Here is a 16,870-nt window from a genome sequence, read left to right on the forward strand (position 1 = left end):
TAGTTTTAGCTTCCTAATCAGTTGTCTTTTCTGTATTTAAAACAAAAGCATCTTTTAAGAGCACTTGTGGTTAATTTTTATACCTTATGACAACTATATTAATATCCCATAGGCTGTGCCACACTGTGGAGATTGGATGGGGCAGGGGTCTCCCTCTGTCCAGCCCAAACTATCTCCACCAGCCTCTGTCCATGGAATGAAGCCAGCATCACTCATCCAGTGCAGAGCTCCCTGTTCTGCCTACCAAAAGTGAAGGCTGTGGGCAGAAGAGCTGCCATCACAAAGAGCCTTGCAATACACTAGTACCTCGTGTTAAGAACTTAATTCGTTCTGGAGGTCCATTCTTAACCTGACGTACCACTTTAGCTAATGGGGCCTTCCGCTGCTGCTGTGCCGCCAGTGCACGATTTCTGTTCTCATCCTGAAGCAAAGTTCTTAACCTGAGGTACTATTTCTGGGTTAGCGGAGTCTGTAACCTGGAGCGTCTGTAACCCAAGGTACCACTGTAGTGCAAATCTGGATTACATCCTCAATGTCTTTTTCACATCAGTGAGCAACACTACCAGGCTCCACACAACCAAGATTGAAAGGGTCGGCATATAGCTTAAAGAACATGGCTGGCAGGCAGTCATTTACTCCTGCACAACTAGTTTTAGAAGCTAAACACGAGCAAGTCTTCTAGGCCCTCAGAATGAGAAGCACTGCCACTCCAATGGTATGAGCTTCTAGGACTATGTTAAATTATCAGGCACAACACTGCGTTTCTGCCTGTAATTGCTTGCTTTATCGTCAAGAAACCATTAGTTCGCAATCTTGCACCACCAGACAAAAAGCAAATAAAGAGGCAAATGACATGCACAGCTAACATTTCATAAAATTTATTTTCATAAATTCTTAATGTTATCCCGAAAGAAGAGCAGATGGAGTATAATTGCCCCTCCTGATCTGCCTGCACTTCACAGTACACAACCAATACAAAACATCATCTGATAAACACTCCACTGCACATAAGTGTCTTACCCCTTATTAACAGTCGATGACAAGCCTTGGAAAAGGGGTCAAAATGTACTTCAAACTTCTCCAGCATTCCAGAAGGATCAACAGAAAACATGAAGCTGTGGTGTTTTGTGTGATATATGTAAACACGCTTTAGAACTTTTTAAAATTTCATAAATCTAAAATAGACCGGATACAAGCCTTCAAAATAGCAGAAACTACCGATAAACAAATAATGTACATCTTTTACTTGTATTAATTACCCACTTTTGGAATAAAGTTCCTTTCATCTCTCAAAATACTGCAGTGTTTGAAAACACAGTATTTAACTAGAAGTACATTAAAACATTTTAAAAAGTGTAGGAGCCAAGTTGTGGGATAATTCCTTCACATCAATATGCTAGTAGGGTAAGCTTTCACATTCCACAGATGACCAGCAACAGAATGTTAGCTTATTTAAAGCTTTGATGTTCAATAGCAAAATTAAGAGACTCAATTTTATGCTATCCAGCCAGTGACAATTGTGAATATCAAAGGACACATCTGTGGCAATTATTGCAGAAAACAGAATTCTAATAGCACAAATGGAGGTTGATGAGCAAGGCTTTCAATCAAAAACGATATGCAAACGGATGGAGTTAAGCCTTTACTGAACAGCCAAGATGACTGCAATATGTAATTAACTGATCTCAGAATAGAATCATAAACACCAGTTCTCTAAAACACCCTTTATACAGAAAACACTGAAACCACAGTGGAATGTAAAAGCAAGCTCCAATCTCAGAGCATTCTGCAGTTTTCCTAGGCCTTAATAACTTTTTTGATGCTACATCCAAATTATCTCAGAAATTTTAACTCCCTATTACTTTTTATTAAATGCTTCTAGCAAACGCAGCAGGTGTAGAAACAGATTGATGATGTCCAAATAGAGGTTGATTGAAGCCAATATGTATTCTTCAGGGGAGAGTTTGTGCATTAGCAGATGAGTGTCGTAGATGATAAATCCACAGAACAGAAGTGCTCCTCCAGCAGCTAGTACTATCTCTAATACTTCACTATAGAAAAAAAGCTGTAACCAAAGAACACAGAGAGAGGTTTTGTGCCAATGTATTTCATAAAAGCACACACAAAAATTAGATTTGACCGTAATGGAACTATAATTACAGCTGAATGGTCGCAGTCAGTGTAATGCCAAAGAGGTTATTCCATCAGTACAAGCTTTTCTGCTTGCCTTACAGAACAATCTCCCCTCCGCTCTCATGATGTTCTGCAGGTTCCTCTGACTCTGGAGCAGATCTGACGAGCAGGGTGCAGGAGGAGGGGTGAACCAGGGCACCATTGCCCTGACTTCTGCTAGTGCAGTGATTTAGTTGAATATGGCCACTAATATATTTTGCTTGCTTACAGAGAAGCTGTATACAGTGGCACCTTGGTTCTCAAACTTAATTCGTTCCAGGAGTCCGTCTGACTCCCGAAATGTTTGAAAACCAAGACGCGGCTTCCGATTGGCTGCAGGAACTTCCTGCACTCAAGTGGAGTCCGTGCCAGACGTTTGGCTTCCGAAAAATGTTCAAAAACTAGAATACTTCCAGATTTTCGGCCTTTGGGGGCCGATTTACTCAACAACTAAGCTGTTCGCGAACCAAGGTATGACTGTATGCACAACATACCATTTTCTGGTCATTCCTGAGTCTTTAGTGCTTTCCATATCTTATCATTGTTACGGTTGCCCTATTTTGAAGAGCAAAAAAAAAGGGGGGGACGCTATGGCGACTCTCATTTTAAATACCCCTACTATATGTAGGCTCTAGAAGCTGTGATACATTGCTGAGGGGGGCAGGAAAAGAGAAGAGGTAAGTCTATGTCTCATCCAGAAAGTATAAAGGTAAAGGGACCCCTGACCATTAGGTCCAGTCATGACCGACTCTGGGGTTGCGGCGCTCATCTTGTTTTATTGGCCGAGGGAGCTGGCGTACAGCTTCCGGGTCATGTGGCCAGCATGACTAAGCCGCTTCTGGCAAACCAGAGCAGCACACGCAAACGCCCTTTACCTTCCCGCTGGAGCGGTACCTATTTATCTACTTGCACTTTTTTGGGCGTGCTTTCGAACTGCTAGGTTGGCAGGAGCTGGGACCGAGCAACGGGAGCTCACCCCAGCCAGAGACAATTTGTATTTTTAACTGGGCTTGCAAACCGTGGTTTAAGTATTGTTGAGCTTAAGACAAATCCAATACAGCAGAAGTCCAGTTTTAAAACATATAAACTGTAACCACTGAACTAAGTATATTTTTTAGTGTTAAAAACTGTATTAAACTTCCTACGTCACCCATTTCAAACTGAGGAATAACAATACATGTTACAGTGAACTCCTTTACTACTACAAGGAGCCCCTGAGTCATAAGGACCTCGAATTAGATGGGGGGCATAGCCCTAGCATAAACCTACCCTCCCCCCTTTTAAATTATCCAGTGATGTTTTCAATAACAACAACAGGGTGTGACTTCTTACCCTTAGAAAGCTTGATAGAAGAAGAATCCATAAGCAAGCAAACAGCCTGTGAACACACATTAATAGGTTAGTGACTTTCTTCTTAAACTACGCTTTCATCTTAGTTACATACACGCCTATTATAGAACATACATTCGCATTGTGATACTCGCTATCACCGTTTCAGTCATGACAAGTCACACTGACCCCCCCTCCCCCCTGATTTTACTTTGTGCACACACTTTATCAATTCAGCTGCCCCGTGTTTTTTCAACAGCAACTCTGTACAGAAATGGCCATCACTGTATATTAAGTGACACAGTCATTTGTTCACCTCTATGAGTAAGCAAATGTTGCTTTTTTTGCAGGGTGGTTATAGAAACTCCCCCAATTTTTGCCACTATATCCTCTTATACATGGATGTATATATACTGTGTATGTTTGTGTGCGTGTATAGGAAAGTAACTTACCCTGCTCCAACTTTGCTGAAATCTCTTTTGGACTGCAAAGTGTACAAAGTGAGAGCAAAAAAGACAGCCGTCGTTAAGATAAAGGCTTGCAGAACAACAGATACTTCATAGAAAGTCACTATGGGGAGAAACAAGGAAAGGTAAATTAAAATCTTTATCAAACATTTGGCATTGTTACCTCAAACTAAATCATTGCAGGCATCGTGCTCACATTAAGAAAAAAAAAATTCAGCTCCATTTGACAACAGCTAGTAAAGGTAAAGGTACCCCTGCCCGAACGGGCCAGTCTTGACAGACTCTGGGGTTTGTGCGCCCATCTCACATCTATAGGCCGGGGGCCAGCGCTGTCCGGAGACACTTCCGGGTCACGTGGCCAGCGTGACAAAGCTGCCTCTGGCGAGCCAGCGCAGCACATGGAACGCCGTTTACCTTCCCGCTGGTAAGCGGTACCTATTTATCTACTTGCACCCGGGGGTGCTTTCGAACTGCTAGGTTGGCAGGCGCTGGGACCTAACAACGGGAGCGCACCCCGCCGCGGGGATTCGAACCGCCGACCTTTCGATCAGCAAGCCCTAGGCGCTGAGGCTTTTACCCACAGCGCCACCCGCGTCCCTGACAACAGCTAAGCATACCTATATTCCAGGCAATGAGACACCTACGATTACAGTGCTAATCCCAAGAATAAGCATGCTAATTTCTATAGAATATAATGAAAGAATAATAGGCAGACGTCCATACTTCTAGGGTACAGTCTCTGTTCTTTTAATTATACTTTGCATTTCTCTATTTTTTCTTGTTCATTTTTGGTTGGAAGAGAATGTATAACAGAAGAGACATCAAATCTGGCTTCTGTACTGTCAATCACCTTTCAGCAAGCAGTAACAAATCATAAAATAGGGCTTCTTCCTTTCTATTTCTATCTATATGATAAGGGTGAATGCATACCTGTAATAGCAACAGTCAGTGCTTCAAGAAGGGTCTGCGAAAAATAAAATGAAAGAATTATCATCTAAAGCCAACATTAAGGCAGCTCCACTCAGCAATCTCAAGCCAAAGGGCACCCTGTGTACGGCAGCACTCTATCAGACACTGAAGAAATTGGAATGGTCAGCTCATGCAGCCAGGATGTGCATGCAACAGTCATTAGACTGGGTTCTATGCATGTCAGTCGAGTAATATGTTTAGTTCAAGATAAACCTATTTGGATTAAGGAAAAGTGGCATGCCTTTATATACCTTCCACTTCCTAGAGATCGCACCAACCACCACAGAAGCAGACAGTGCTTTATAAGCAATTGGGCACTGAACACTAGCTGTGTTAAAAGCATTTGTGTGAGCACACACAGGGTTAAAGTAGGAACAGGGCCGGGCACTGGCGCTGCTCATTGGATTTGGGGGCAATTACTACAAAGGCGTAAAGAAAGTTTTAAAGCATGTTCCAGACTTGGAAAACTTGAAGAACCATGTTTTATCAGGGTTTCAAATTATGGGGAGAATATCTAAGTGCATTCAATTGAACATACTTAAAAACCCTCCAGCCTTCATGCTCATTGGACAAAGTTTTGAAGGGGCCCTTTAGGGCAGAATTGGGGGGCACACAAGCGGAGAAGGGGACAGAGAAGTTGCACTGCACAAGGAGAACTCCATTGTTAGATGCAACCCACTGTCTTCCTGAATTCACACTATTGCACTTTTCTGAGCACACAGAGGAAACTGAGTGTGCGTCAATTTTCAGAAGGTACAGTGCGTATTTTACAGACCTACTTCACTCTTTGAAAAGCAATCTTAACAGAAAGGCTACTAGGAGAACAAATTATCTGCAACTTTTAAAAAAGTCTCCACAAAGCAGTAAGGAAGAAAGTAAGCTTTGGAAATACTTACAAAGCCAAAGAGAAGATATAAATTAAGTGGATGCTGATGTCTGTACAAAGTTAATGCCACAATCACAACCAGGGAACCAAGCACGGATACCAGGAGTACAGCTGGGCTGTGAGATTTAACAGAGAACACAGTCAACATTAATTTGCTGGCTTTTTAGCTCCTTTTGTTTTAATGTAAAAAAAAAAAGGAAGAGTCTATTGGATACATGTCTAAAAAAAATTAATATATCTGCAATGAAGGTCAGACACCTCTCTTCTGGTTGTATGAAATAAAGACATCTATAGTTACAAAGTCACCAATATTTCAAGCGTATGAAACCCTCAAATAAATAGTCATGCTCTTGGTAGCAATTTATTTCTGTATAAATTCTATGACAGATAGTAGATGAGCTTCATTCAGGAACACATCTGAGGGGAAGAAAAATATAATCTCTCTCAGCCTTAGTCCTCCATCTACAATATGGTAACAATAAAGGGTTGTATTAAGGGTGACCATGGTAATGCAACCTGCTTTGAACAATTTAACACACCTATATAAATGCTGCTTATTATGCTTAGCAGTAGCACAGCTACATCCACCAGTTGTACTGTTGTCATCTTTTATTGACCCTGCTCAAGTGCCTTTAACAAGCATCATTATATACACGAAATATAGAGACCCACCCACCCCTGAGTTACAGCAGATATTGGTGTAGTTGTTACATTTTTTAAAAAAATGGCAGGTTGATGGGAATTATTTTTGGGTCAGGGAGAGGTTTATCGGTGTTGTTTTAATTTTTCTCTTCTAGTTAGTGGATACCAGTATTGTTTTGCTTACTCTTCACATACTGCTAATGCTTTTCTATTACTGTTATGGGAAGGAGCTGGTGTTTTGTTTTCCCAATATGTTGCATGCAATAGTATTGAGTTATATGACCTCTCCCCCTTTCTATGGTATAATGTATTTATTTTTAAAAAATTCAATGCGAGTCGCTAGGAGACCCTTCGGACTAAGATGTTTAATAATAAATAAATCATTGTTATCTCACAGTAGCAAGCAACATACAAAAGAGAACCATGCTTGAGAACCAATGATGCCAACAAAATTCCCTGAAACCTATTATTACATCAAACAGTATCCTGTCTAAAATTTATTATACATTGAAATGTGGGGGAAATACTGTGCAACTGTATTCATCAAAAGGGTCTACCTTTCATGCACAAATGTCCGAATTGTCTCAGAGTACAGAAAAGCTGCAGAGGTCACCGTAGTCAAGAAAATTTGAACTGAAAGAATGCTGTAGACTTTGCGCAGAAATGCTAAGAGATGGGAAATAAGACAGCATATTAACATAGTTTAATTCTTGCTTTCTTGCTTTACCTCAAATCAGAGGATTAATAAAAAACTAGTGCATCTTTTTAATGAAGCATAGAAACAAAAACAAAAATAGTGTAATAGTGAATAAATTGTACTCATTAGAATGAACAAGTGGTTCCTCAAAGGGCAGCAATAGGTTAACATCCTGTTTGTTTAGTAGCATTGCCAAAGTTATGCATCAGGGAATACATGAGTAGCCCAAGTAAGCACTGAACTGGGCAAACAAGACAATGGACAGTAAATGAAACCAAATCAAGAGGATATGTTTGCCTGAAATGTTTGTTGCTGGCCAATGAATTATTACAGCATTCTCCTTCCACCTTCCATCCATACATTCACAGTGGGCACTCACATTGCCACAGAGCAAATAACACCTGTACAAAGACCATTGCTGGATTTACGGCTCCTTCAAAGATGTAAGAATTCCTTGCCGTCAATATCATTTTTACTAGTCCTACTCCTGCAATTTTAGCAGCATCTGGAAACACATTTTTTTTTTTAAGTAGATGTAGCTTTCCCCCACCCTTTTCACCAAGTGACAACGAAAATATGTTGTCAACAGTATGCTGATAACACTCAGCTCTGTTTCTCCTTTACATCTGCAGGTGAGGCAGTGGAAGTGCTGGACCGGTGTCTTCCCTCGATAATGAACTGGATGAGAGCCAACAAACAGACTCACTCCAGGTAAGGTTGAGGCACTGTTAGTGGGTGGTTCCCTAGACCGGATGGCTAGGAGGTTACCTGCTCTTGACGGGGTTACATTTCCTCTGAAGGAGCAGGTTCATAGCTTGGGGGTACTCCTGGATCCTTTGCTGTCACTCAAGGCTCAGATGGCCTCAGCTTCGGTTGGTGGCCCAGCTATGCCCGTATCTGGATAAGGATAGCCTAACTACTGTCATCTATACCCTGGTAACCTCAAGGTTAGATTACTGCAATGCATTACACATAGGGCTGCCTCTGAAGATGGTTTGGAAACTTCAGTTAGTGCAGAATTCAGCGGCCAGGTTGTTCACTGGGGCAAGATGGTTTGAGCATATTAAACTGATCCTGGTCTGACTGCACTGGCTACCAATTAGTTTCCAGGCCCAATTCAAAGTGCTGGTTTTGACCTATAAAGCTTTAAATGACTCAGGACTGCCTCCTTCCATATGAACCTACCCAGACCCAGAGATCATCTTCTGAGACTCTTCTTCATGTGCCTCCTCCTTGAGAGGTTCGGAAGGTGGCAACATGAGAACAGGCCTTTTCTGCAGTGGCTCCGTCTGTGGAATGCTTTCTCCAGGGAGGTTTGCCTGGCGCCTTCATTACACACCTTTAGGTGCCAGGCAAAAACATTCCTCTTTAACCAGGCCTTTGGTTGACTGCCATTCAATGCCCTTTTAAAATGGGTGGGTGGCGGTTATTGGGTTGTTTCTGTTTTTATTTTCATTATATATTTTGTGACTTCAAGTTGTAATTTGATCCTGTGAACCCCAATAATCTGCAATTTGGAGACAGGAGGATGGTTTGTACTTTGCCACATAATTAATAAGAATTATCAGCACACGGGGTGCGCGTGTGAGCGAGAGACAAAAAGACAGACTCAAATAATTTTTCTCTCCAGCCAAGCTGCCTTTTAAACTGTTTTTTTTTAAAGTGTCTTTTTATCTTTGCTTCTACCTTAGTGTGTGTGTCGGGGCGATGCTGCCAAAGCCCTGTCTGGAAGCCAGGGTGTTGCAGTGGTTATTATTATTATTTACTGAATTTATATACCACCCTATACTCTGAGGTCTCACAGAACAAAATCGAAATACAAAACCGCAGGATATATAATCAAAACAACAACCCAATAACACCCCCCGCAAAAAAACCCTCACATTTTAAAAGGGAATAGGATGTCAATCAAGTTAACCCTGGTTAGAGTTCAACCCTGGTTAGAAAAGAACAGGGTTTTTTGCCTGGCACCTAAAGGTGTATCATGAAGGTTAGTGTCGGACTAAAACCTTGCCTCTCAGCCTCACTCTACCTGGCAAAGTTGTTGTAGGGGTTACAATGTGGGGGAGGGGCAGAGAAGAACCATGTTTACACCGCCGTGACACCTTGGGAGAAAAGAGGTGGGGATAGAAAACGAAATTAAAAGCACCGCGGCGATGACGCCTTCTTTCTCTGGTTTCGTCCTGCGCCCTTAAAGCAAACGGGTCGAATCCTGACCCTTCAAAACCAGAGTGGGGGGGGGACACCGGACTAGTTAGCAGGGCGATGCCTGGAGAGGGAGCGGGGCAGAGACCTAGAGAGCAGGACACCACCCCCTTTTTTCCTTTTTTACCCATGCGGATGTGGACGCTGGCAGAGGCCACATTGGTGCCGTAGTTGAAATCGTCCTCGATGGACGTCCTCGGGTAGGAGGAAGGGCTCTCCGCGGCCATCATCGCGGCGGCGGCTTCGGCTCAGGAGCTGGAAAGCACCAACTGCGCACCAGCACCAACGACCCGCCTCCCCGCTCGCTCCTCAGGCCCTATCCGGGTGACGCAAGCTCGTCGATCGCGGAGAGCGTCGATCGCGCCTTCCAGCGATTCGCTCGGCCTTCCCCCGGTTTAAGGCTCGCCGGCGCTTCTCTCTCCCCTCCCTCCCAGCTGCGTCGGAACGTTCGTCGCGACGTAAGGTTGGTGGGCGTGGCTAAGGCTTCGGAATAGCCTTTGTCTTCAGGGCTCGTTCAGTTCTTCTCTCCCTCCCTCGAGTTCCAAATCAGCTGCAGGAAGTTGTTGCTGTTTCCAGACCTCGAGCTTACAGAGAAAGACTTAAATAAAATAAAATAAAATGATATTCTACAGAAAAGGGCGTTCGAGGCAGCTGAAGACACTCAGGGCTGATTTCCTTCAGAATGGAGAGGTTTGATCTTGCAGTCCATGGGACTCTCAAGAGTCTCCTCCAGCACCATAATTCAAAAGCATCAATTCTTCGGCGATCAGCCTTCTTTATGGTCCAGCTCTCACTTCCATACATCACTACTGGGAAAACCATAGCTTTAACTATACGGACCTTTGTTGGCAAGGTGATTTTTAAGATGCTGTCTAGGTTTGCCATTGCTTTCCTCCCAAGAAGCAGGCGTCTTTTAATTTTGTGACTGCTGTCACCATCTGCAGTGATCATGGAGCCCAAGAAAGTAAAATCTCTCAGTGCCTCCATTTCTTCCCCTTCTATTTGCCAGGAGGTGATGGGCCCAGTGGCCATGATCATCGTTTTTTTGATGTTGAGCTTCAGACCGTATTTTGCAACGTCCCTATTTTCCTGGAAGGGTCTGGAATAGGGTGTCCCTATTTTCATTGGAGAAATGTTGGAGGGTATGCAGTTATCCAACCCTTGAGCCATGTGAAGGCAATCCTGTATAGGGAAGACTTTTATTTTTAAAAAAGTTTCATGTTTTATTATGCATTTATATATGTTGGAAGCTACCCAGAGTGGCTAGGGCAACCCAGTAAAGTTGTGTGGGGTATAAATGGTAAAATTGGAATGGGGCGTCCCTATTTTCATCAGAGAAATGTTGGAGGGTATGTGGGCTTGAGCCCCCATGTTGGGCAAAGCATTCCTGTACTGTGGGGGTTGGAATAGATGACCGTCCTGGCCCCCTTCCAATTCTACAGTATGATTTTTTAAGATGTGCATGGCGCACCGGGAAATAGATGGGAGTCGTAGCATCTATGGCGCTGAGTGTGTTTCCCTACAGAGGAAGGAGGAAAAGAACGGAAGGGGCTTGGTTTTGCTGGCTGCTTTTAGCCACCAGTACAGTTCTCATGGGGCTGCCTTAAAAAAAGAACGTGGAAATTCCAAGTGGAACAAAATGTGGCAGCTTAACTCTTGGTCAGAACAGATGTGTTGTAGCAGTTTGCAATAGTTGCCAATGTGTTTCTAAGCTCAATTTACAGTGCTGGTGATGGTCTTTAAAGGACTAAATGACTTGGGACTGAATTGCCAAAAGGTTCATCTGCTCATATCTTAGCACACCCTTAGCACACTGATGAAAATAGGAATTTAATAATAATAATAATAACAACAACAGGATTTGTCTGGTACCACCATGTCAAGAGTGCCTAATGTTACATAGCTATTGGTGCAACTATGGGCTTGTCCACACTAGAGTTTAATGTGCATTCACCTCATCCATGCGACGTCCACCTCAGACTGAAGGTCTTCCACTCTGTGAATTTGGATTTCCCCAATCTGAGGATAATCTGATAATGGTCAGGAAAATATGACTCCAAATTAGTCTACTTGGAAAGTGGGCCTGTTGAATCAATCTGTTCCCTGTGGGTGAATCAAACTTCTACGGTGCTCCCCTTTCCATGCTCCTGACTTCCTCTTAACCATCAGTTCTTTCCCAGAAGCTCCAGAAAGCAGTCATGCATTTTAAAGAATGTTTACACTGTGTTCTGATAGAAGTGCTTCTCTTGAGAATAATGAGGATAGCAGCAAAGACCAGCGACCAACTGAGGCTTGTTAGATACACTCCCACACTTCTCTTTAACAGACATCCAGACAAATGAAGTATTAAAGGTAAAGGTAAAGGTACCCCTGCCCGAACGGGCCAGTCTTGACAGACTCTGGGGTTTGTGCGCCCATCTCACTCAAGAGGCCGGGGGCCAGCGCTGTCCGGAGACACTTCCGGGTCACGTGGCCAGCGTGACAAAGCTGCATCTGGCGAGCCAGCACAGCACACGGAACGCCGTTTACCTTCCCGCTGGTAAGCGGTACCTATTTATCTACTTGCACCCGGGGGTGCTTTCGAACTGCTAGGTTGGCAGGCGCTGGGACCGAGCAGCGGGAGCGCACCCCGCCGCGGGGATTTGAACCGCCGACCTTTCGATCGGCAAGCCCTAGGCGCTGAGGCTTTTACCCACAGCGCCACCCGCGTCCCACTAGTATTAAAGGTAAAGGTAAAGGTACCCCTGCCCGAACGGGCCAGTCTTGACAGACTCTGACAGACTCTATTATCACAGTTCAAAGTCACATTCCAGTCAGGGAAAACCACCCAAGGAAGCTGCAAAGTAGGGTTGATGTGGGGCATGGCCTGGAAAGAGGGTGTGGCTGGAGCGAGTGCTGAGGACCAGACAGAGTAATTTGAAGTGTCGTAACTGGTCCCCGGATCTGAGATTCTCCACGTCAGTCTAGAGGGTAGATGTTTCTTATACATGAGTTTGATGCTTGCTTGCTAATTCTCCACCCTGCCTTATTACCGGCCTATTGTTGTTGAGTTTCTTCTAGATAAATCCCTACAGGGAAAAATGCATGTACAGTGGTGCCCCGCAAGACGAATGCCTCGCAAGACGGAAAAGTCGCTAGACGAAAGAGTTTTCCGTTTTGGAGGTGCTTCGCAAAACGAATTTCCTATGGGCTTGCTTTGCAAGACGAAAATGTCTTGCGAGTTCCTGCGGGTTTTCTCCCCTCCCCCTTTTTCTAAGCCGCTAAGCCGCTTATCAGCTGATCCGATAAGCCGCTAAAAGCCGCTAATAGCGCTAATCCGTCAATGGGCTTTCTTTGCAAGACGAAAAAACCGCTAGACGAAGAGAATCACAGAACGGATTCTTTTCGTCTTGCGAGGCACCACTGTATAGTCAGCATCTTGCAAGATAAGGGCAAATGCATTTATATAGATATATGATTTGACTGTACCATTGAAATTGTGGTATTCTCTTAGCAATCACACACTAAGTAAAAGCATGAAACATCTGATTAAAACAGCTACTTAGCTTCAGACTAAACATTGTTTTTCAGATAAAACAAAAATAAATATGACCAGATCAGATATTAATGGACCAGAAATTGTGCTTTAATTCATTGGTGCACTCGCAAAATGACATAAAACCCTCGCTTGTGAATACTTCCACCATATATTTAGAAGTTTTTGTGCTTGAACAGTGCCTTTAAAATATTTTGAAAGCTTTTAGTTGTTATGAACTAGTAATCACATATTTTAACTCTAACATAAAATATGCATTAAAGTATAAATATACTGAAAAACTACTCTGTTTAGAGCAGTAATCAAAACCTGAATGCAAATGTTGTTAAATACAAATCTTAGCAAGTAATTACTCAAGATAACAGGCATAATTTATTCTGCCTCCAATAAGACAGAGGTGTATACAAAAAAGGCCATAAACAAACTGCATTTAAACAAAAACAACTTCTATGTTCTATTCCTTCATAAGTGTTCCAGAAATCTTGTAGACAACATGACACATGAAGGGTATTAGCTTAACATTACATTTCAGTTTACCTTAATCTAGCACCTGCAAATTTTTCAACAGAATATACATTTTGATTACAGTAGTACACTAGATACTAATTATCTAAACAGCAGCCAATTTCCTTCGTCCTTCTATTGTTTAGCAGGCCAGTGTGTACTTTTCTGCAAAATGGATGATAATCTTTACCTGTCTTAAACACACCTAAACAGCCATCTCTTGCAAGAGATCCTCCCTTGCCATGATGTTTCCCAATATCTGGCTATTATGAATGCATCCTAGACAATGGACACCCATGCACGCACCCTAGTCACTGAACCCCTAAATAAACCCCATGGCAGCAACTATTGGGTGCAAGCCGCTGAAAATGAGGTGTGCTGAAATTACACTGAAATCAATGAAACCTTGAAATATATAGTGTGCTCGTTCAGATCAAAACCCTTCTGTGTTTACTAGGATACTCCCAAGTGTGTAGGATTGCAGCTTTAGTGCCCTTGATTTAGTTGGGACTTAAGCGTGCCTAATTTTCACAAAGTATTGCAGAGCAGTGTCCAATGTATTTCCATGCACTGAGTTTAACAAAACACAAAAGTAAACAATCAAATTATTGCAGGACTCAGCTCCACATTTGGTAAAATAGGTTGAAGTGTATAATGCACAGTAAATCTTAGCCATTAGATTAGAATATAACTGATCATCTTCTTCAATCAAGTCAAGGCATAAGACATGCAGACACACACACACACACACACACACACACACAATCACTAACAGAAGTGGATTATAATTGGGAGTCATGTACAATATAAATAGTCTTGGAAGCATGAGGAGGAGGAAAACCAATGTGCTTGGAATGTGGCTGCAGCTCTGACCATAGGAATATGCTTTGAATCTTCAATCATTGCTTTATGACCCATCAAAACTTCCATTACTGCCTAGCAAAAGGGCACATTAAAATTAGACTACTTTTTTTTAACAAGCATAAAATATTAATGATGCATGAATAAGAAACTATTTCTATTAACTATATGACAATGAGTTCATTTTTAAGCAAATTACCTTGTGCTTTATTTCATTTAAGTCATTGTTGAGTACTTTAACATGAAGCTAAATAAGCTGATAAATGAAAGCCTGTTTTTGTTAAGATTAACAAATGCCTGATAATAGTAGTGGTAGTAAAAAAAGAAGAAAAAGGCTTACTGTGCTTTGATATGAATATCTACCATTTACAGTGGTCTTGCTTATTTGCATTGCATAGCTCAGAGGCAGCACACTAGGGTGTCTAATATAACTGAGGGAACAAGCAGTCCTACGGCCAGGAATCCTCTGGTTCTGAGATTCACCTCCCCAGTCTCTGCATCCAAGCTACCCCCATCTCACAAGGGAAGATGGAAAACACAGAAAAAGTGTTGCAGAACACAGTGGGGGGATTCCTCATTTGACCCTGATGCCTCCTATTCAAGTCCATGGGAGAGGAGTAATTTTTTGCTTGATTGTGGTTTGGTATAGATTGCCCAGGTATTCATGGCTGTGTCTATGCAAGCAAGTGGACAGTTAGCAGGTGTGCTCCTCCCCTGTGCCACCCCTGTTCTGCCCACAAAACACCTTGTTCTTGGTTGCTCTGCAGCTGGGACTTAGTGGAGCCTTCCAGGCAGCAGTGCCTTAGGGACACAGGAGGTTGGATGGTTAGATGGGCTAATGGTTCATCTAGCCCAGGACTCAGCAGTGGCTTTCCAGGGTTTCAGGTAGGGGGCATTCCCACCCCTAGGGATGTTATGGGTTGAACCTGGGCCTATCTGCGTGCAAAGCAGATTCCCTTCCACTCAGCTATGATCCTTCCCTGCAGCTTCAAGCCTTCCAGGGCTGTGCAGGTTGGCAACAGACATCTTTTCCCACTCTTAGCTCCATCTCTACTGGCAAGTAGGCACTTCCATCGCTTCCAAGGCCTACTCGGCTAATGTATCCAAGGATAGGATTGCACCCTAAGTCTGCTTTTTAAAACGTACGTTAACATGTGAATCGCATTTTGAAACACTAGACAATGTCCATTCACATTCCTCATTCTGTTCAATCAGGAGCAATTTCACTAGTTTTGAGCCTAGTTCAGCACTGGGCTAGAACAGAAAACATTGATGGGAGTGCCTTTCTTCTACCACATCTCAAGGGAGTTGTGTGTATTCAGCTATTTTGCTTCATCCCCCCCCCCAAAGAACTTCCTTTTGGGGAAAGCTTTTGTTATCTAGGCTAGAACCTCATCAAGCACAGCTCTGTATATGAAATAAGGGTACATTGTACACTAAATATCTCAATACAACACATACTATAACTCAAAATAACGTGAGCTTAAAGATTATATACAGTGGTACCTCGGGTTACATACGCTTCAGGTTACATGCGCTTCAGGTTACAGACTCCGCTAACCCAAAAATAGTGCTTCAGGTTAAGAACTTTGCTTTAGGATGAGAACAGAAATTGTGCTCCAGCGGCGCGGCGGCAGCAGGAAGCCCCATTAGCTAAAGTGGTGCTTCAGGTTAAGTACAGTTTCAGGTTAAGAATGGACCTCCAGATCGAATTAAGTACTTAACCCGAGGTACCACTGTGTGTGTGTGTGTGTGTGTGCGCGCGCACACACACACACACACACACACACACACACACACAGTCTCAGATGAATCTTGGAAGAGATATATACAATCTTACAGATTCAATGTCACCGGGCTTAGGAGTTCATCTGTAATGTACTGAAGACCAGAGCGCTGATTCACTGTGTTAAACCTTGTAGTTGAGAAACTGTACAAGGAGGACTCTGACACCGAGACATCCAGGAAAAATCTATATAATACTCTATCATATGTAGTTTGTACAAAAATTAAAATTAAAAAATAGGCTATATTGAAGATTGGCTTGAACCCTTGCAATAGTGATGGAAAGAAGTCTACATTAAATGAGTGAAAATGAATGTCAGCCTAGTAACAGAGATAATCAAATACGGAATACAGTTTCTTAAAACAAAGGAAGATCCCAGCTGTTAAGCACATTTCACCCCACATTTCAGTTGTATAGCTAAGCACATGCTTAACTCTCTGCAATTTATAAATTTTAAAATAGCTGGACTTGCAACGCTTCAACTTGGCTGGATGACACCCACCGCTGGGAAGCGATGTCTTGAAATCCAGCTGTAAAAAGTCCCTTTTTATGAAAGGAAAATGAATAATTTTTGTACATAAAATACTAGGCTATTCTCCACTTAAAATTATTAGAATGCCAATCAATCAATATAATTGTAACATTTTAGTTGACATTTTTGTCATACCCCTTGAGTGCCCAGTAGAGATGATTAACCAATCCTTCGCCGTAATATTAATTTGTTGCAAATGTACAACATGACCTAGTGTTTCGAAATGATTGCTAAACATCTGTGAAAGACTATATTTTTTAACTGAATAAATGATCACAGCTGGAG

At 42.6% G+C, this 16,870-nt stretch overlaps 1 protein-coding gene across 1 annotated transcript; it reads right to left on the reverse strand.

Annotated features, from left to right (window-relative positions):
• Positions 1-862: 862 nt before the first annotated feature.
• TMBIM4 (transmembrane BAX inhibitor motif containing 4) lies at positions 863-9,755 on the reverse strand. The gene is made up of 7 exons (XM_082239875.1): positions 9,495-9,755; positions 7,023-7,131; positions 5,834-5,939; positions 4,899-4,932; positions 3,954-4,071; positions 3,505-3,550; positions 863-2,065 (listed from the first exon to the last, which is right to left on the reverse strand). The coding sequence occupies exons 1-7, from the start codon at positions 9,595-9,597 to the stop codon at positions 1,859-1,861; spliced, it is 723 nt and encodes a 240-aa protein (XP_082096001.1). The 5' UTR covers positions 9,598-9,755; the 3' UTR covers positions 863-1,858.
• Between the last annotated feature and the right edge of the window lie 7,115 nt (positions 9,756-16,870).

Source organism: Podarcis vaucheri (genome assembly GCF_965113315.1).
Source record: "Podarcis vaucheri genome assembly, chromosome: 10".
In the NCBI taxonomy this organism is placed as follows: Eukaryota; Metazoa; Chordata; class Lepidosauria; order Squamata; family Lacertidae; genus Podarcis; species Podarcis vaucheri.